Genomic DNA, 22,364 nt, shown 5'->3' with positions numbered 1-22,364 from the left:
AATATGCCAAAGTAGGCACTAGTTTGGCATACTAGCAAGATTTTAGCTACTTTTTAAAGAAGTAAGTTTGTGAATATTTAAAGTAGATTGGTCAGTGTGCTCCTTTTATAGCAGTACTATATTTCACGATGCAAATTCTGGTACCCGGCTAGATTCCAACTCCACATTCTTGGTATTTAGAACACCCAGACTTTGGTCCTAGTCAACAATGCTGGCTACTTGTTTCCAATGAAAATGTAATAACCAGAGTTGAACATCAACCAGTCAGCTACTTGAAAAAACCCCACTGTAGCAGAGTGCACAAAACTAGTTAGCACCTGTTGCATAACCTTAACTCTATCATTATTTTTCAATACTCTCTGACCAGTGACCACCAAAGCAAATTCCGGTAAGCTTTAAGGGAGAGTTAGACTTTACCATAGAAGTACAATTCCATCTGTCTGTCTGCCTACCTTATTGCCAACTTTGCCCATTGCTGTACATTCATGTAGACTTTGCACCACTGTAGCTGTAGCTCATGGGGTAGAAACCCTAGACTGTATGTAAATTCATTTTTTTAAATATTAGATAGCAGTGGAAAGAATTAAACCCTTTGCTGGGTTATTAAATATGTCTATGCCTGCCCCAATGAACTTCACTTTAACTGTGTGGCGCACCTGTGACCAAAACTTTTCCCTTTCCTTGCCGTGCCCCCCCCTTGAACGTATTATTCAACCCTTCTATCGCAGATAGCTTATCCTTAGGTCATATATTACCATGGGTGCAGGCCTCCTTGTTTCAATTGCGTAACCTAGTACACCCAGTTACGTGTAGGTTACACACTTTTGACACCCTCAACGAAAAGTTTGGCATTCCTACACATATGTTCTACTTCTATCTACAAATTAGGCATTTCTTCCAATCCCTGTCCCCATCCCTGACCCTGGATAAACCTACCCCCTTTGAATATCTTTGGCTCTAGGCCCACACCAACTACACCTGGTGTCGGCTACATAGCGCATCCTCCATGAGTCTTCCCCCCTCTCTGAAGTCACCCACCTATACATGCGTAGATGGACGCAACTGTTAGATAGACCTATAAACCCCAGACGTGGGATAAGATCTGGTCCTCCACTTTCAAGTCCTCTAAGTGTGTAGTCCATCTTTATTTCTGGTTATCTTTGAACAGACTTCTGTTATATGGTTAAACTGAAGCTGCAAATGTCATAAACTAGCTTCACGGAAGCAATAAGGAATTATATCACTACACTCGCACTTCACATTATCTATAAGATTGCCATTATCTGTCACTATACCATCCATGATCGGGACTGCTTATTAACACTATCTACATCTACCTCTTCATGGATTAACCCCTTTGATCACCTGATGTGCACATCCACAATCTATACAGATTTTTTTGAGCGATCAAGATCTCCTAGTGAGTGTGTATGTGAGAATGAGTGCTGCATGAGCTTTATTTAGAAATAGGTGGCCACCTATACCTCCTCCAGACATTAGGTCTTTTTAATGTTAATTGGGAAATAGGGTTTCTATATTTAAAATGTAGTATTTTCAATTTTTTGGATAGTTGTTAATAAAAATGTATACCTTCATCACTGACTTGTCCTCATGGAAGAGTGTCTTTGTGGTTTTCACAAATTGTTTTATATGATTACATATAACTCAGAGGACAACTAAGTTCTGGTGTCTCTGATTTTTATTCAGAATCCGAGATACCGAACTTTGACGGTGTGACTGTCTGTTTTAAATAATCCCCATTGAAAGGTTCAGGCCAAGTTACGGCCATTACATTTCCTGGAGGGACTACAGGCATTGGTATGTTGGAGCAGTTGAGATTTCCTTTTGGCATTTTGCCTTTCCCTTTTTTTGCTTTGTCTGTAGTACAGAGGGAGACTTCTATCAAAATTCTCATGCTCTGGTATAAGACCCCTGAGGTCACCCCTCAGGCTCAGCGATGTGTTGGGCAATGTGGGCTTGACATAGGCTCGCTGTTCCACATTTTTAGCATTGCCCTTTGATAAAACCCTTTTGGCATGAGGTGATGCTATTACTTCAGAAATTGGTGGATATGACCCTTCCGCTTGACCCAATACACTACTTATTGGGTCTTCCCTTTACCGGTATTGCTAAACATGTTATTCAATTGATTTCCTACATCCTGTTAACTGCCAAGAGAGTTATCCCACTGTGTTGGTTATCCAATATACAATGCATATACCCATGTATAACCTACAGTTATCTTTTATTTTCTGTTACCTTGGACATCTCGTTTGTACACTATATTTGTGGTTACTTGTGTCATTTCATGAGTGTGGTGTGGTTTCCTTTTGTTTTGCAAAAATAGATAAAAAATACAATTAAAAAAGAAAATATGTCTATGCGCTGTCAGGGTAGATTTAGACTCTCTATCTATCCTGGCGACCATTATCACCAAGAAAGAAAATGATGTGAAATCCACAATTTTTACAGCAGTCCCCAGAGATTCAGGGGAATCCTATAGGCACCTCTTCTCTGGTGATAACTGTCTAGGAACCTCTTCTCTGGTGATAACTGTCTAGGCACCTCTTCTCTGGTGATAACTGTCTAAGTTCAGAGATCTCTTCTCATTTCCTAGAAATACAGAGCCTCTTGGTCTAGTATAGAAGCTGATATACCTCCGTTCTGATTACTTACAAAGAAGTCAAAAAACAATTGCTCATGAGACTTTGTTGGAGGTCACACAAACACATATATACGATATATCAAATTTAAAACCCTTTTTTAAGACATATCAAATTAAAATAGAATAAAAGCAGAGAAATTACTCATTTGGCACTAAGTTGTCTAAGCTAAGTTGCTCTATGGGTCTTGGGCTCGGATTGAGTAAGACCACTTTGGCTATGCTTTAACCCTACTTATTCATTGGCCCTTGTCTCCTGTACCATCACCAGGACTGTCCCCCTCTGTCTCCACAACCCCTGGGACAGACTGTCCATCTGTGGGTCTCATCTGATTTTAAGAATACAAGTTCTTTTGAACCTTGGCTACTATATTTAGCTACACTCTGTCAGCAACAATAAACTCCTGATGAAGTGAGGCAGATTTTGCGGAACATATTGAGATTTATGATGTCTTCTTCTGTTGATTGGCACTGATTGGCAATGATTGATGTTTTTTTTATGAAGAATTAATACAATCATGTACTGAAAAATGTAAAATTGTAAAAATTGGTCCTGGTGAATTTATCTGCTTTTCATCTACGGTATTTTACTGTGATATTTCGTAAATAAAGATTGTAACTTTAATATAGCTTATATTTGTGTTTGTATGACCTCCAACAAAGTCCCATTGGCAATTTTTTTTACTTCTTCTCATTTCCTGTTTTGTCTTCTGCACAGGAAGCGAAGAAAATCTCCCCAACAGAACGAAGACAGCAAAAGTTTAACTGACTCGAGTTTTAGCCCTTTTCTCTTTTATCTAAAACAAAAATAAAGTTTTGGCTATACATAAATTTTAAAAATCTCATATTAGATCCACTTTGTCTCATAGTAGAAATACAAACATTAGTAACCCTTGTTATTTGAAAGTCTAATTCAATAAGACAGAACAAAGAGAGAAACTGAATTGCAAATTGTATAGCACAGCAAGGTCATTGCATAGCAACAAAACAGGTTTCCCTGTATTGATATAAAATTATTATTATGATTGGTTGCCAACAGTTACTCTACTTTGTTCTTTTCCATAATGAATAAGCCAGTACGTGTATTGTAGCTATGAAGAACTTGTGACTAGCTTTGCATTGTCTTTCAGATCCAAGCTACAATTTCGATGCAAAATAAAAATAATTTTAATTTATTTTAGTGTTTTTTTTTGTTCTTTTCGTAAATGAAACATTTCACAAAACAACGTAAAATAGTTTTAAAGAAACCTCAATACCCAGTTTTGAAAATAAATTATGCAATAGACATCTGTGCTTTAATATTGTCTCTGCTTGGTAGTATTTTTTTGGCAACTACTTTTAAAATAAAAAAATAACAATGCGATATGATTCTCCTGTGTCCTTTGACAAAATACACAATTTTAGATTTATACGTGCTATCCCATAGTCTTTACAATTCCCCAGTCATTTCCTTGTGCTTTCCAAACTGCACTACTATCATGTGAATTAGGGGGCCACTGAACACAAATATATTCAATGCATTTTAGCCTTATTTCAAATACCACATGTGTGTTGTAACCCTTAGCAACCATAAAATTTGTTCAAGTACACATAAAAAAAAGCTAGATAGTGATTGGCTTATTATGGTTTACAGAAAAAAATTGTGTTTTCAGCTTCATTGTATCCCCACAGGTAAATCACATACATTTAATTTATTTCTTGTTTGCCTTTGTGTTATTTTTATTTGAATAAAATTTTATTTTTCAATATATTAATAATAATATTGACATTTTGATTTCTTTGCAAAAAATAAGCCTTTCTCCTATAATGGGCAAGAAACATTTTTTTTTAAATAAGGAAATTATTTTTATTTTTTTACATTAAAAATGTGTGGGGTATGAGTGATTTACCTGTATCACCATTCCAAAGAATGCACTGTGCCGTTATAGAAATTAGAACTTTTTTTTTTACAATTTTTTTTTTTTTTTTTGGCAAAATGGTAAATATTTTCTGTACACTGACAAGTCTTTAATTTCCCCTCTAATTTTTTTCATTTGTAATAATCCCATGTGTCCATTTTAACCTTCTAGTTCTTCTTTTTCCCACTGAAAGTCCTGTCCTGTCATTTGGTAGAACATAGCATTGAAAGGTTTGTAAAATTTCCTCAAGCGCTGGATGACATCGGGGTCAATTTTGGGATGAGTCCGACCCTTGGATTTTCCCAAGCACCTGGGAGCTCCTGTATCTTCTGGCTTCTTCAGGCATGGGAAGCCTTTGGTTTTATTAAAATAAAAATGTTTATCTGTGATAATCCGTTGTAGACCCAAGAAGTCTTGGACTTTGGCCAGCTCTTCTGCTGGGTTGGTGATGAGACGCTCTCCACTGACGAAAAGTATCTGGGAAAGGGGAAAGTATTGCATCCAGCTTTCTAGATGCAAAGCATAGATGCCTATCCGCAGTGCACTCCAAGAAGCATCAATCAATCCCAGGGTTCTGTTTTTGAAGGCAAGGACCTCAAATGTTGGAATTTCCGGTTTCTTGGAAAGAGTCTGGGTATAATCAGATATGGCACGAGTAACTGGATTCCTGACCACCACAATAAGTTTAGTGTCTTTGGCCATTGAATGGATCCGCTGTGGAGCTTCATTGGTGACAAAATAACTTGGTGTCTTCTCCATTGTAATCTGCCCTTCTATTGTTCTTGGCATCAGATCTCTATATAAAAAAACACACATAAATATATATTAACAATAAAAAATACACATTCACAATATTTCAGTTCTTATTTGTCATTCTTCCAGTCAATGATACAGCTAGGAGGTTGGGATCTGGGAGACTTATATTTTATGTCCCAAGATGTTGAAAAAGAGATAAAACAAGTTCCAGAAGGAGAAGTGAAGGAAAACACCAATGGTATTTTATCTGTCCAACTTAATCGCATACGCTTTGCTGCTAGAATACCAGATGAACTTATAGCTAACTGTCTTACTAACTAAACTCTCAGTGCTACCATGATAACATGAAAACCAGACTGCACACAGTACTGAAAAAGCTTTATTTTAGGACACTTTCACAGTATAATAAATTCTCAGATCCAATTTCATCTTTAAAGCTTTATCTTTCCAAGCTACCTCTTCATAGAAATGTTTGCCCAGAATCTCATATGAGAGTATGGGCAGTTCATTTGGGAACAATGGACAAGATAATCCGTCTGTTAAATGATGTATAAGGGATATGGCGTTTTTAGTAGAACAGATAAGGAAAGTTAAAAGAAATGCTGATGCAGAACAGAGATACATAGCAAATGTCCTAATATGGATGCCATATGCCAGACATGCAGCTGAGAGGCCATCTGTTTCTACATAAAGAAGTACCTCTTAAAAAAAGGCAAATTTATCAGCTAAAGTATATCAGAACATTTCATAACTTGCACCATACTGATTGCTGGATAAGATATTTTAATAATGACATGTTCTCTTAAAGCAGATTATAACAAAAAAAATCCATAATGTGAATCATTGGCCACTATCAGCTGTTACAGCTTTGGAAGCTTTTACCTTTTGAGTAGAGATGACAAATGCTGATAAGAAGGGCAAAAAAGAACACATGTTCACACTTGGGTGTAATTGTCTATTTCCAATAGAGCAGTAGTTGACTTCAATCTTTCTCAATTGTTCACTTTTGTGACCGCAAATGAGAAGAGTCATTTTATTTGTAACCTAGCATGATACAGTCCATATGGTTTTAAAAACGAATATTACACCATGGCGAACCCTGAGTGCTTTAAATTGTTTTACGCGTAATTCTGCACATATCCCAGCAAAAATGTGACTTCACTTGATGGGGATCAAGAGACCTGTAAAACTGTCCCATCACTCGTTGGTAATATATAAGCTCCCGACAGTCACCAGCTGAACTTTCATAAATTCAAGAGTAGCCAGACATACTGTTTACGGGATGGCAAGAGAACCCAAATAGATCAAGGCATTAAAGACCCAGGAGAACCTTGCAAATGACCAATGTTTAATATCAAACTTGTAATAGTTTTACAGGTGTGATAATGGTCAGTCTAAAAGCATTTTTATGTATGTGCTTGTAAAGAATCATGCAATTTCCAGAGCAAGAACATTGCATGAGTACTTTATTTAATGTTCTCCCTGAATAGAATGGTCTCAAAGGCAGGTTGTAGAGAATGAATGACCCAAACATCATTTATGTTTCACCTCTTCTTGTGTCATCCTATGATATATCTGTATGAGATCATACTAGCCCTACAATTGTCTGCAATTTTTGTACATTTGTTCTGCAGGGATGACTGAATGACTGACAGCTCTCAAGTCTGAGAATTGTTGAGTGAAAAGAAAAATTCTACTGTAATATTTCTGGATGTTTTAGTAATTGTGACTAGGTACTGTACATTATCCATACATACCGGTGGCCCAATAACATGTAAAAATGTATTTTAGAGCTGGACTTTGACCAGGGTGAAAAGCAATAGTGTTTAGTCAATCTATCATATTTTTAAGTTCCTATGACCCAGTTATATATACCCTAATCCTTGTTTTGTGATCTTCTGTCATGCTAATTCCAGTGGTCAGCTGCATACCCTCCATTTGCACCCTATAGGTCTTATTCTTATATGCAGTCATCTCATTCATTAATATATGGCTATATAAGACATTTAGGGGTTTATTTACTATAGCGCAAATGCGCAAATGAATGGTTGAAAATGGCTAAAACCTGGCACATTTACATGAAAATGGAATTCACTATAGCTCTCGGGAAAAAGTAGTCACAAAACTGAATTCAATATAGGTCACAGACAACAGAGACCATCTAAAAAAAAGTAGTTGTGATAGAAGCACGGGAATTGCACATGGAAATAATGTTTAGAGCATGATATGATCGCCTAAATGGTTCTTAAATATGTGGTATATTGTTTGAGAATAATCTGCTTTTAAACTGCTTAAAAAAATGAATGTAAAAAACAGAAATATGAGCGAAAGTCTGAGAAGAAATAAATTCCCCCTTTTTTTACAACTATGTACCAGCACAAGTGCGCATGCTCAGACATCCAAAATAGTCACAATTTAATTCCCATTCATTTTTCACTGAGCGTTATAGTAAATTCGCAAATTCGCAAATGACAAACATGCGTTCGTGAATGTGAAAATATGCGTTATATAGCCAAATGCAAGTTTCAACCTTTGATTATAATTGTACAATTGTTACTTACACAAAAACATACATTTTAATTGCAAGATGAACTGTTTATTTCTCTAAAATAAATGGTCCTTTTTATGTTGCTTCTTCTTCATATTTTTTTTTTTTTTTTTAAAGAATGCTAGTAATGTGTAATGTTTTCATGCTTTAACATCAATATTCTACACTCACAAACCAAGAACCACCAAATATCACAGAATAAATCAAAAAACATAACTCCTGACTGATGTCATTCCACCACCTATAGGTATATGGCCAAAGAAATGCAGTATTTATGTGTGGGAGGGTTCCACCACCATTGCAGATTGTGCCATATGTTTACCACGGGCAAGGAAAATAATCAGCCTTAAGAATTCCCCACCAGCACCAATTGCAGCCTCTCACCAAGCAAAAATCCCCAAAACTAGAGATTGTTCTATAGCAGCTTGCTGACAGTAATCAGCCATACCCAGCCTTCAAAACAGATGGCATATCACAGAAACAGTTTGTTTAACCGCTTGCCGACCAGCCACCGCAGTTTTACTGCGGCAGAATGGCACAGCTGGGCAAAACGACATTACTATACGTCGCTTCGCCTTTTGGCCACTAGGAAGCCGATGCGAGTGCCCGGCGGGCGCAATGACCACCGGGCTCCCGCGATCGCTCGTGACAGAGCGAGAACCCGGGATCTGAGTGTTCTTTCAGGGGAGTAGAGACAGATTGTGTGTTCATACTATGTATTAACACTGATCTCTCTCTCTTCTTAGACAGTCCCATCCCCCCTACAGTTAGAATATACCTAGGAAACACAGCTAACCCCTTGATTGCCCCCTAGTGTTAACCCCTTCTGTGCCAGTGACATTTATACAGTAATCAGTGCATTTTTATAGCACTGATCGCTGTATAATTGTCAATGGTCCGAAAAATGTGTCAAAAGTGTCCAATTTGTCTGCCACAATATTGCAATCATGATAAAAATCGCAGATTTCCGGCATTAGTAGTAAAAAAAAATAATAATAATAAAAATGCCATAAATCTATCTCCTAGTTTGTAGATGCTATAACTTTTGCACAAACCGATCAATAGACGCTTATTGTGATTTTTTTTACCATAAATATGTAGAAGAATACATATCGGCCTAAACTGAGGAAAAAATTTGTTTTTTTGATGAAATATGTGGGATATTTATTATAGCAAAAAGTAAAAGATATTGTGATTTTTTTCAAAATTGTCGCTATTCTTTTGTTTATAGCGCAAAAAATGAAAAATGTAGAGGCAATCAAATAGCACCAAAAGAAAGCTCTATTTGTGGAAAAAAAGAATGCCATTTTTGTATGGGTACAGTGTCGCATGACTGCTCAATTGTCAGTTAAAGCGACACAGTGCCGTATCGCAAAAAATGGCCTGGTCATTGAGAAGCCAAATCTTCCGGGGCTGAAGTGGTTAATGGTTCTCCAGCCTTCCAGAGTACATCTGCTTTGATTAACTTATTGCACCCCTGGAACTTAGGACTGTTTGACACCACAGAGATGGAGGCTCCATGCATGTGGCAGCACAGTGGCTAATGGGTTAGCATTTCTGCTTAGCAGCACTGGGGTCATTGGCTCAAATCTCAAATATGCCACTTCTTGTAGAGAAGTTGTCTGTTCTCCCTATGTTGTTAAATATAACTCCTGACGTATGTCCTTCCACAAATTTGATTTAAATGTAGCATTTTTGTGCAGGAGAGTTCCACCACCATTGCAAATCTTGCCAAAAGTATTGTGACACCTGCCTTTACATGCATGCAAACTTTAATGGCATCCCAGTCTCAGTCTGTAGGGTTCAAATTTGAGTTGGCCCACCTTTTGCAGCTAGAACAACTTCAACTCTTCTGGGATGGTTGTCCACAAGGTTTAGGAGTGTGTCTATGGGAATGTTTGACCATTCTTCCAGAAGCGCATTTGTGAGGTCAGGCACTGATGTTGGATGAGAAGGGATGTCTCGCAGGTCTCCACTCAAATTCATCCCAAATGTGTTCTATCAGGTTGAGGTCAGGACTCTATGCAGGCCAGTCAAGTTTCTCCACCCCAAGCTTGTTCATCCATGTCTTTACAGACCTTGCTTTGTACACTGGTGCGCAGTCATGTTGGAACAGGAAGGGGCCATCCCCAAACTGTTCCCACAATGTTGGCAGCATGAAATTGTGTAAAAAAGGCTTGGTATGCTGACGTCTTAAGAGTTCCCTTCACTGGAACTAAGAGGCCAAGCCCAACCCCTGAAAAACAACCCCACACCATAATCTCCCTCCACCAAATGATTTGGACCAGTGCACAAAGCAAGGTCTATAAAGATATGGATGAGCGAGTTGGGGGTGGAGGAACTTGACTGGCCTGCACAAAGTCCTGAACTCAACCCAATAGAACACCTTTGGTAAGCAATTAGAGCAGAGACCACGAGACAGGCCTTCTCATCCAACATCAGTGCCTGACCTCAAAAAAGTGCTTTGGGAAGACTGGTCAAACATTCCTATAGACACACTCCTAAACCTTGTGGACAGCCATCCCAGAAGAGTTGAAGTTGTTATAGCTGCAAAGGGTGGGCTAACACAATATTGACCCCTACAGACTAAGACTGGGATGCCATTACAGTTCATGTGTGTGTAGAGGCAGGCATCCCAATACTTAGGACAATCTAGTGTATATTGCTTATGACAATGAGCAATGTTCATTTGTTAATCATGGTACTACTGTATATTCTATGTAGAGTTGTGCTTAGCTCAGTGGCTTAGTGGTTTGCTGCTCCGACCATGGGTTCAAATACCAAGCATGATATCACCTGCTTAAATTTTCAACATTGTATGCTGAAAATAGGCAAACGCCTATTAGACACTGCCACATCTGCATGGTTATTTCAATAATATTAATGCTTTAAATGCAAATGCAAATGGTATGTCCTTTTTCAAAAACATTATTGTAAGGAATTAAAAGAATCAAACACTAGTAAACGTATTGCTGCTGTTCAGCTCAGTAGCATAGTGGTCTGTGCTCCTACCTAGGACTCAGAGGATGGGTTCAAATCCCAAAGATGGTATCATCTACTTAAAGCTTACATTGTAATCAGCCTCATATGCTGAAAATAGGTGAATGCCAATGCTGCATCAGCTTGGTTGTTTCCATAATTTTAATTCCTCAAATCCATGCAATGGAATGTAATTTTTCAAAAATATTGTTGTTTGGAATTAAAAAAATAACAGACTAGTAAACGTGCAGGGTGTTAGTTTACATTTTTTTTTATTCACTTAAAATTTACCACAGCTACCTTAGGTGGGCTGGTATTCAAACTCATAACCAGAGTGCTTTTTAGACATCGGTGCAAACCACTAAGCCATTGTGCACTGAGATAACAGTGTAGTACGATTAAAGAATGAACATAAAAAAATTACTGCTTTCTAGTCTCATAAAAAACAAAATTAACATGAAAAAAATTAACATATAATAGATATGTTACTGTAAATGTTCAATACATGTAACCTTACAGAATAGCAGAAATTACTCTGTAATAATCATTCATAACTGCATTTGTTAGCAAAAGAAGAAAACAAACCAGGAATACTAATTGTAATATAAATAAATAGGGGCACATGAGGTAGAGCACATCCCATATAAGAATGTTTTATTCATATACATGTACACACATGATCATGGCTGCATTTCCATATAGTAAACTCATTTGCAATTGCCGCTTGCAAATTTGTGGATATGCCAATTTGACATTTACAAAGGTATATTCGCCGGTATTAGCGCGCTTTTCCATTCACGTTTGCCTAGTCGAGGTCTTAATTGGCTTAAAATGGGAGTAACTAGATGTAGAGCGACCATTGCTTCCCATTTTTCTTAAAAAATGAACCCCTTAGGGTCCATTAACACTGTTCTATGCAATCAATGTAAGTAGTGTTGGGCAGGCATATGGGTGCAAAACACATTTACACAGATCCTAACCTGGCTTAGAATATTGTCATAATTTTTAAATGAGCTTATTAGAGATATTTACTGGTGATATATAAATCAGGTAATGAAATAATTATACATGGAAAAGCCACTTCCTCTGTCACCACAGTCTATGCGTACAGTCCTACTGTACCTAACATTAAATACAGCCCTGGTCTCCAGGCACTCAATAAAGACATATATTAATGCAACTGTGTAGTAATAAATCATGTTTTTTTAATGCAGCTAGTGTAGTGATTAGTTTCATCCTCATTTGATCTTCTATGCAGCACCATGAAGACTAGGAGAGGGAGGTTCAAGAAGAAGAACGAACAGGTGGAGAGTGCAGAGGGATGTCCTCATCAGTCCTAGGTTACTCTGTCACTGTCTAATCAGCAGGCTAGGGGCCTGAGGGAATAGACTGGAATACAAATCCTTTTTCAGATAAAACAACTCGCACTTATGTATTTCATCTGTGTAGTTAGATGTTTGTCTGGAGTTCAATTTTAAAGTAGCCCTGAGAAAAACACAAAGGTTCCCACCGTTGACTTTTTTCTTCCAAATGCTATTAGCTTGCCCATCAGGCTGACCCACTTGTTTTTTTCACATTAAATGGACTCAAAATAAGCACGAAGATAAGGACCTTGGATATTTCTCCAATCGTTCTGATTTGCATACTTGTTATATTAGTGATTCAGAAATTATTAAAGCTCAGGTTAACAGCCAGGCAACTAGCAATACAAGAAAGTCAGCAAAAATAGCCTTAGTATTTCTCTCATAAGAGTTTTACTTTAAAATGTACCTAAAGCCAAAACTTTTTTAGTTCTGGAGAGAGTAGGGACGCTTTAGAGTTGGGGGTTATTGTTGCCTGTGTACCCACTGGGTAGATTCACTCTCTTAATTTCTCATGGTGACCATCACGTCTGAGGCTAAAAGAGATGGAAAATCCAAAATTTTGTATACCCACCAGAGAGGACATTTGTTCGTGTGAGTATTTTCTAAGAAGGGATTTTCCCCACTTTTGAGATATTTCCATCCTCACCTGTTGCATACTTACCAACTGTCCTGGATTTCCTGGGACATTCCCAGGAATTAGACTCTTTTCCTGATTTTATTGTTTCCCGGGAAATGTCCAGAGAAATCCGTTTTTTCAGGATTTTTTGCCACGCCGAATGCCGCCACTATTTTTAAGAAGACCAGGAACACGGCTGGGGGGCTAGACGGAGCTCCTATGTCGCCGACCACCCTCCACCCCGCCTCACCCCACCTACCCCCCCACCCCGCTGCCAGTCTGTTATGGAAAGGGGCGGGGGTTCTATTGTAACTATGCGGCCGGCAGAGGGAGACACTATTTTGTATACCCCCTCTGTTCTGCAATGGCTGCGGAGACCTACTAGGACACCTGAGGTAAGGGGGGGCACCGCTGGGGACATCTGATGTAAGGGGGGCTCCGCTGGTGACACCTAATATAAGAGGGGGCTCCGCTGGGGACATCTGATGTAAGGGGGGCTCCGCTGGGGACACCTGATGTAAGGGGGCTCCGCTGGGGACACCTGATGTAAGGGGGGCTCCGCTGGGGACATCTGATGTAAGGGGGGGCACCGCTGGGGACACCTGATGTAAGGGGGGCACCGCTGGGGACATCTGATGTAAGGGGGGCTCTGCTGGGGACATCTGATGTAAGGGAGGCACCGCTGGGGACATCTGATGTAAGGGGGCTCCGCTGGGGGCATCTGATGTAAGGGGGGGCACCACTGGGGACATCTGATGTAAGGGGGGCTCCGCTGGGGACATCTGAGGTAAGGGGGCTCCGCTGGGGACACCTGATGTAAGGGGGGCACCGCTGGGGACATCTGATGTAAGGGGGGACTCTGCTGGGGACATCTGATGTAAGGGGGGGCTCCGCTGGGGACATATGATGTAAACGGGGGCTCCGCTGGGGACACCTGATGTAAAGGGGGGCTCCGCTGGGGACATCTGATGTAAGAGGGCACAGCTGGGGACACCTGATGTAAGGAGGGGCTCTGCTGGGGACACCTGATGTAAGGGGGGCTCCGCTGGGGACATCTGATGTAAGGGGGGGCTCCGCAGGGGACACCTGATGTAAGGGAGGGCTCTGCTGCGGACACCTGATGTAAGGGGGGCTCCACTGGGGACACCTGATGTAAAGGGGGGCTCTGCTGGGGACATCTGATGTAAGAGGGCACAGCTGGGGACACCTGATGTAAGGAGGGGCTCTGCTGGGGACACCTGATGTAAGGGGGGCTCCGCTGGGGACATCTGATGTAAGGGGGGGCTCCGCAGGGGACACCTGATGTAAGGGAGGGCTCTGCTGGGGACACCTGATGTAAGGGGGGATCCGCTGGGGACATCTGATGTAAGGGGGGCTCCGCTGGGGACATCTGATGTAAGGGGGGGCTCCGCTGTGGACATCTGATGTAAGGGGGGCTCCGCTGGGGGCACCTGATGCAAGGACGGACGGCTGGTGGCAGGCGAAGTGGCAGGTGACATGCTCAGGGATCCCACTGATTCGGCATTATGGTGAGTTGAATGATTTCATTTTATATTACAATGTAATAATAGAAATAATGCACTTCAATCATCCTGACACCATAACAACCATGGTACCGGGATGATTGAAGTGCTAACACCAGGTGTTTGGAGTATCTTTATCTGCTGATTGTTAAACTTTCTAGAATACACATATTTCCATTGATCTGGGGCTGCTGTCCCCCCATCCCTCTCCCCCCCTTTCCCTCTCCATCCCTCATTCATCTCAGACTCTAACCACACCCCCTTTGAGCCATGCCCATTTAAGACACGCCCACTAGTCCACATAGACCACACCCATTTTTGGCCACGGCGCACATTTTTACTTTCCCCCTGTGCCACGCCTACAAATGCACCCTAATTATAATAAGACTCCGCCTACAGCCAAAAAAGTGTCCCTAAAATTTTTTTTACAATGTTGGCAACTATGCTGTTGTAGCTACAGGACAGGAAGTAAGCAAGGAGGAACTCCTCAATGGAACACAGATAAAAAAAAACTTTCGCATGTTACCTTTTCCTACTCTATGCAAATTTTTTTTTTTAAAGTGTCGGCTTTAGATATGCTAGTGTCCATGTAATGTGTACTGTGTTCATTCAGGAGTTTACTGATAACATTTAACCAATTCTACTTTGTTATGATATATAACCTGCAACCGATGGTTTGCATGATGTTCTTTTTAATATAGAAATGTATATTCCTTTCTGAGAACAGCACACACAATAAATAATTTTGTTATCCTGAGAATGCCGCAGTTCATTAAACTTCGCTGATCATATATTAGTATCAGCTCTAAGTAACTCCTAATAAAAGATGGGATATTTTACACAACTAAAAGTTTTACATATCATCTAAAAATAAAAACAGCACATAGATGTGAACTAACCAAGTAACAATTATTTAGATTTCTGCCTGAAATTCATATCATGTGCTAAAACAGACAAGTGTGAACGGCTCTGTAGCATGCTTGTGTGTAACATAAATTAAGACAGCTTGCTGAATTCATATTAACACAGAAATATGCTTTCTACATTTCTTTTACTTCTTAAGTACATCTGCACCAGAAATTAATCTATCTTATAGAATGTTCCTCTACCACTATCCATAAACATGAAAAAATGGTGCATACCTTTATTGCTAGTGAATCTATAGAGCTGTATGTGAAATTGAAATGGATACTCACTTCTTTCTTGTATTTGCAAGAGAAACATAAATTTCATGTGCCTTGGGAAATCCTGGTACTTGTTTTCATATGTTATCCTGACCTTGTAAAACCAAGTCACAAAAAGGCATTACTGTATATATATTGGTGTGAAAAATTCTTAAATGTGTCCCATTTAGGGCTTTTTCACACCAATATAATTACAGTAATGCCTTTTTTTGACTTGCAAAACTTCAATCATTTTCACATGCATTTGTATGTGCTTTTCTGTAGATGTCAGCAGATGACATGCCCACCATGTCATCTGCTGTACTGTACAGTGCCAACCATGTAATGCAGAGTAGTGTGCCCTCTGTGTAATGTGCTGTGCCCACCATGTCGTGTGGTGTACCCATATGTAATGTGGTGTGGTGTGCCCACTGTGTATTGTAATGTGTCCACCGTGTAATCTGCTGTGCCCACCATGTAATGCGGAGTGACCATGAGCGTCCGCAAGGGGGGTCGAGTGACCCCCCCGGAAGCGGGTGCACTGCACCCTGTTACCGCAAGCTGAGGCAGAGGAGGGGCGCCGAAGCTGTCAGCGCTGCCTGGCTCCTAACACGAAATCTGCACACACAGATCCTCTCAGTTTCTGGGAGCTTCAGGCAGCTGTGTGGGGGAGGGGCGCTGATGTCATTCTGCAGGAGCCCGGGAGGAAGAAGATCTACAATGCCGTTAAAATGAGGTCAGTAAACATGAGGGATTGTGCAGAAACTGACCTTTGGGGGTGAAATGATTGTACTTGGGGGCAGACTGCTGATTCCCCCATGTCACGTGCAGTGCAGTGACCACCATGTGCAGTGCAGTGACCCCCATGTGATATATTGTGCCCACCATGTGCAGTGCAGAGACCACCATGTGATGTATTGTGCCCACCATGTGCAGTGCAGTGACCACCATGTGATGTATTGTGCCCACCATGTGCAGTGCAGAGACCACCATGTGATGTATTGTGCCCACCATGTGCAGTGCAGTGACCACCATGTGCAGTGCAGTAAACACCATGTGATGTATTGTGCTCACCATGTGCAGTGACTACCATGTGATGAATTGTGCCCACCATGTGCAGTGCAGTGATCATCATGTGCAGTGCAGTAAACACCACATAATGTATTGTGCTCACCATGTGCAGTGCAGTGCCCACCATATGATGTACTGTAACTGTGCCCACCATGTGATGTACTGTGTCCACCATGTCATGTACTGTAACTGTGCCCACCATATGATGTACTGTGCCCACATGTGGTGTGGTGTGCCCACAGTGTAATGTGCTGTATTGTACAGTGCCCACCGTGTAATGTGCGGTGCTCACCATGTAATGTGGAGTGGTGTGCCTCCGCATAATGTGTTGTGCCCACCATATCATGTGCTGTGCCCACCATGTCATCTGCTGTGCTGTAAAGTGCCCACCATGTAATACGGAGTAGTGTGCCCTCTGTGTAATGTGCTGTGCCCACTATGTAATCTGCTGTGCTGTACAGTGCCCACCATGTAATGCGGAGTAGTGTGCCCTCTGTGTAATGTGCTGTGCCCACCATGTCATCTGCTGTGCTGTACAGTGCCCATGATGCAATGCGGAGTGGTGTGCCGTTCGTGTAATGTGCTATGCCCACCATATAATGTGCTGTGCCCACCATGTCATCTGCTGTGCTGTACAGTGCCTATTATGTAATGCGGAGTAGTGTGTCCTCTGTGTACTGTGCTGTGCCCACCATGTCATCTGCTGTGCTGTACAGTGCCGACTATGCTATGCAGAGTAGTGTGCCCTCTGTGTAATGTGCTGTGCCCACCATGTCATGTGGTGTGGTGTACCCATATGTAATGTGGTTGGCGTGCCCACTGTGTAATGTAATGTGCCCACTGTGTGATGTGCTGTGCCCACCATGTAATGCAGAGTGGTGAAAAAAAGGTAAGAGTAAAAAGACTAAGTAAAGGGGATCTATTCTATGGGGGGCCTGCCCTGGCCTGCTCTAAAGGGGGGATCTATATGGGGGGCCCTTGCCTGGCCTGCGCTTTATGTGATAATGACTAAGTCCCTCCCCTTCATGACATTGTTGAAAAGGGGCAGAGAATGGGTGACCTTAAAATGATGCCCCCCCACGAAAAAAGTTCTGCAGATGCCCATGCATGTGACTACGTGTCATCATTTCCATCGATGGGTATAAACTACAACTACCATGTAGATCAACACACCACACCCCCGATTATTATTATTATGATTGTATTCAAAAACACTTCTATCAATGATAAAGTTAGGTGGAATTTACCAGTTTTTGTTTACCTATTGTGATTGAGGTAGTCTTTCTAGGTCTGATAGTTATCAATTTATTTAAAATAATTATTAATTTTTTAACTGAAGAATTTAAGTATACTTGTCATGAGTAGATAGATAGATAGATAGATAGATAGATAGATAGATAGATAGATAGATAGATAGATAGATAGATAGATAGATAGATAGATAGATACCAGTAGTAATGGTTAGTAATGGTGCCCACTCTATGCCAGCACCTACTGTATATTTTGCAGCAGATGCTAACTATTGATACTCCAACCCTTCCTCCCCATTACTAGTAAAGTAATGATTTATGAATTGCCCTCTCTGTGATCCCACTTTCACTAATCCAATCATTTATGGCCTCTTATAATGTTTTTATAAGCTTCCCACCTCTAGCCTTCCGGTAGGCAGCTCTCTTCTGAACTGATTGATCCATACTGTCTGACAATCACAAACAGACATTGATCAGTCACATGTACTTGAGCTGGATTTTTTTGAATCCATACCAGCTTGAATAAAGGTTTGAAAGAAAGCTGCCCACTGGAAACTGTACTGCTAGAAATATTAAAGTAATTGTTTGTGTCTCAGAACGATTTAACTCCACTTCTTGTTTTGCAGACTTACTGGATAACTGTCCAATGTGAGGGATGTTCTCCCTTAGAAACTTGTTTTGATGAACAGGCGTCCCTATCATAAGATTTTCCCCTATTTCTGTTCTGTTGGCATGCCAAAATTTGGATTTACCCTCACTTTTATTCTTGGTGACATTGATGATCAGGGCAATTATAGAGAGTGGATCTCCCTAACCCCTCACCATTGTATCCAATTCTAACAAAAAAGGTTTGCCTTAAAGCAGAACTTTACTCTCCTCAGCTCCAGCATTGACGTGTCCTTGAGCTTCAAGCCCAGCCACTGACATATTTGGGCAGTCAACTTCCGGGTCTCAATTGCTGGCCACTTTCATTGGCCGGGCAGGGATGATGACACTCCCGCACATACGCGGGAGATCAGTCAGATTCTGCATTGCCAAATTTGTACAGCGAGCTGCCTGTCTGCAGCTCACTGTACAAGGGCAGACAGGCAGGGGAGTAACTTTAATGCAGAAGAGACAAAGCAAGTTTCTTCTGCATTCAAATTCCTACCTGCATGTCCATTTTCAATTTTGCCCTAAAGTTCCACTTTAATTTAAACTTTAAGGTCAATATTTGATGCTGCCTATTCTATAAAAGGTAACCATAGGGAGGTAGACTCCATATTTTGGTCAATGATCCACATTTACATTTTTCCTCTATATACTTTTATTTGTGAATGTTAATGACGGAGTGACTGCTTCAGCTAAGGTATATTCTTACTGTGTTTTTATAAACCTTCAAGCACAACAGCATGCATGAATGATCACTTGTAGTTTACAATCACAGCTTTCCTTCTGAAGCTGTAAGATTAGGGTGAACCCTATTGGGATAAAACAAGCAGAAAATCAGAAAATCTCCATGATACTTTGTTTTTTTTTTACTATTGTGGGCTACAACTGCACCTGCACTAGTGGTGGCTATAAGTCTAGCTCCTCTACTTAAAGCAAGTGTCGAACCAATGCTTGCATTGTATGTCATGGCTTGTTTGTCATGGCTTGTTTGTCATGGCTTGTTTGTGCCCATTACACACAAAAGCTCATTATTGTGAAGGACATGCTTAATTTCCTTTTAAAATTCCCAAATTACACACAATGCTGTTTTCTGTCCAATCGTAAATACAATAATAACAAGCTAGCCTGGATAGCTAGCCTTTCACTTGATTAGTCTTGGTTTTGGTCACTTTGCAGGAGAATTTTCACTTACGAAGGGAATTTTCACTAGAACTTAGTGAATATGGTGAAAATTTGGTTCAAAGAACCCAGAACCCGGCAGACCGAACAAAGGTCACCAAAACTGGTTGCGTCAACGTGACAAACTGAGTCAAACAAAAGGACTTGGTGTTAGGGAGGTGGCAGTCCCTCGTAAACAATATGTAGCAGAAAACTTTGTAGGCCTAGCTTACATTTTTAGGGCTAGGAAATGGCCCTCCGGATATAGAGAAATTAAAAAGTAAGTATCCAAAAAAGGGCAAAATCATTCCACTCAGCGTGAAGTATAGCAGGATATGTCAACCCTCATCCACAACAGCACAATGGTTTTGCAGGCTTTACTCATTGTGATCCAAACAGGAGGCCGGGTCAAAAGAGGATTCAAAGAAGTGGGTTTGGCCCCTATCAGTAACTCAGCCTGGCAGGGTACAACATAGCGAATGGTGGTCAAAATTTACTTAGCAAAGAATACTCAATCACGCGCAGGGAAAATTTAAAAATGCATTTTTACTTGCACATGATTGGATGATGGAAGTCAGCAGAGCTTTGCTTGATTCACTAAGGGAAAATTCCCTTGCAAAGTGAAAAGCCATATTCATTTAGTGAAAAAAACACCATAATATCAGATTTGTATTCGTAAAGATTTGTATTCGTATAGATTCGTACAGATTTGTATTCATTTTTCAGTTGTTTATGAAAGGTCCACTTTAAAATAGAACTCTAAGCAAATACATATAAACACTCTTTATTTTCATGTTTATATTCCTACATGCTGAAATCGCATTTGTAGTGGAAGTGGCCTCTCCATAACCTAAAATTATGAGTCTGATTCCTACTGTAGATAAGCTTACAAGAAGGAGAGAGCATTAGATGGTTATATTCTCTATTGGTCCAAAATGCAGGAAGGAGGTGGGGCAGTGGCACAAAGCCTGTAAATCTGCAGCCTCTGAAAACTTACATTACTATGTAATATAACAATAGAGCACATCAGGCGATGGGTAGATCTGAAGACCAAAGATGTGAATTGACAAGTCTTTTGATAGGTAAAACCATTCTTATATCTTTCAGTTGTGTATATAGCTGTTCAGCTGGCATTGCCCTTTAATTTCAATGTGGCTTACAAAAATAAATCCCTGCAACATTCACTACCACGTAAGTACCTTCAGCAACAGACGACCAGATATTTGATACAGCTTCGAGATGACAACCTGTTTACTCAACTCTGATTAAAAAAAAAACAAGCACCTTCCACCACACCATATGCAATGTAATCTTTGACACTGGCAGAGAGTCATTTTACCGAAACTGCGTGGCTCTGCTTGCTTTAGCAGAATCCTCTTTGTTCATTTGCTGTCTTCTCTGCACTTTGCTTAATAGGCTGAGTCTGACAGACAGAACACAGATGGGATGTGCAAGGCTAGCGTTCAGGAACAGCCACTTGAGCAGTATTTGTTTGTTATATCCAATGAGCTGCCTATTAGATAGAGGATGACTGGGAATGGACTCAGTGTATCTCTGGCCATGGGATAAGGCAGGACAGGACTGTGTATGGATGATGAATGAGGTTTGGCAACAGCCCTTGCAGTGGTTTCAGAAGCATCATTTCCAGTCCCTTTAGCATTGGGCATCGTGGAAAATAACAGCATTAAACCAAAACTTTCAAGTCACTGTGATTGATGGACCTGGGCAACATTGCTGTTAAGCAGATATCTGTAAATACATTTTCAGCCTGCGTCTTTTATTGCTAATGCCCAAAAGTCATCTGTCTTGTATATTTTGTGCCTTCCAGGCACAATTGTCTAATGAAAAGGTGAGTAAGTATTGCACAAGGGGTCATGTGATATCAAAACTTATTTTTCTCTGTACTATGATGCTGCATTATCAAAATATTAGTCGCGTTATATTATAAACTGATTTATTGAATGTCATTATCCCTGGATATTGTAAAGCCATATTAAGTGTAGGTCTACTGTTACGGGTAAGTGACACATTTTGACTTTTTTTTTTTTTGACATGTCAATGGTATGACAATACCTATGACAGCCAATAAGCAATATTGTTTCTTTTAGACGTTAACTCTATTTTATTGAAAGATGTGTTCTTGCTAGTTGTTATGGCTTGCTGCAACACTTATAGAAGAAATCTTCAAGCAAAAAGAAAAAAATCCATGCATTGCTTAACTCTCTGTATAGGAATATAGGAATAGGAATAGGAATATAAAGGGATCCCATCAACAGTCTTAGCTCTCAGAGGATTCTTGTTAACTTTTGCCTACCTAATTTGGCAGACTGGAGTCAATTTAGTCAGATACAACAGTTTCTACAGAGAACAGCTGGCAACTATAGCCACACTGCAATATCAAATGTAATATATAGGTGGCATTGTGAGTAAAATTTGCAATTTTAGCACTTTTTTTTAGAGAATCTAGGACAAGCAGGAGTGGTGACCTGATATGTGATATTACATGGAGGTGTCCCAGCCATCAGTGAAGTCCCAGTTTTTCCAGTCATTGAGCTTATGTAAGCTACATTTATACATGTTATGTAACCATGACATGTATAAAGAAAGTTGACAGAGAAAGAAGATAAAATAGAGAGTAGGAGAGTAATGGAAGAAGAAAGTCAAGTCAAGCTTTATTGTCATTCTACTACACGTGAGGACATACGGTAGAAAGAAATTTTGTATC

The 22,364-nt window shown here is 40.3% G+C and overlaps 1 protein-coding gene across 1 annotated transcript in view; it reads right to left on the bottom strand.

The window, feature by feature from the left end:
• Window positions 1-4,581: 4,581 nt before the first annotated feature.
• Window positions 4,582-22,364, bottom strand: part of LOC141148876 (uncharacterized) — a 356,689-nt gene continuing 338,906 nt past the window's right edge. The window contains exon 2 of the mRNA XM_073636701.1: window positions 4,582-5,356. Within this exon, the coding sequence (XP_073492802.1) occupies window positions 4,720-5,356 (637 nt within the window). The 3' untranslated portion in view covers window positions 4,582-4,719. The remainder of the gene's footprint in view (window positions 5,357-22,364) is intronic.

This window comes from Aquarana catesbeiana, linkage group LG06 (assembly GCF_042186555.1).
Source record: "Aquarana catesbeiana isolate 2022-GZ linkage group LG06, ASM4218655v1, whole genome shotgun sequence".
NCBI lineage: Eukaryota > Metazoa > Chordata > Amphibia > Anura > Ranidae > Aquarana > Aquarana catesbeiana.
Note: the sequence above shows the minus strand (reverse complement) of the source record. Positions and strands in the feature narration are given on the sequence as shown.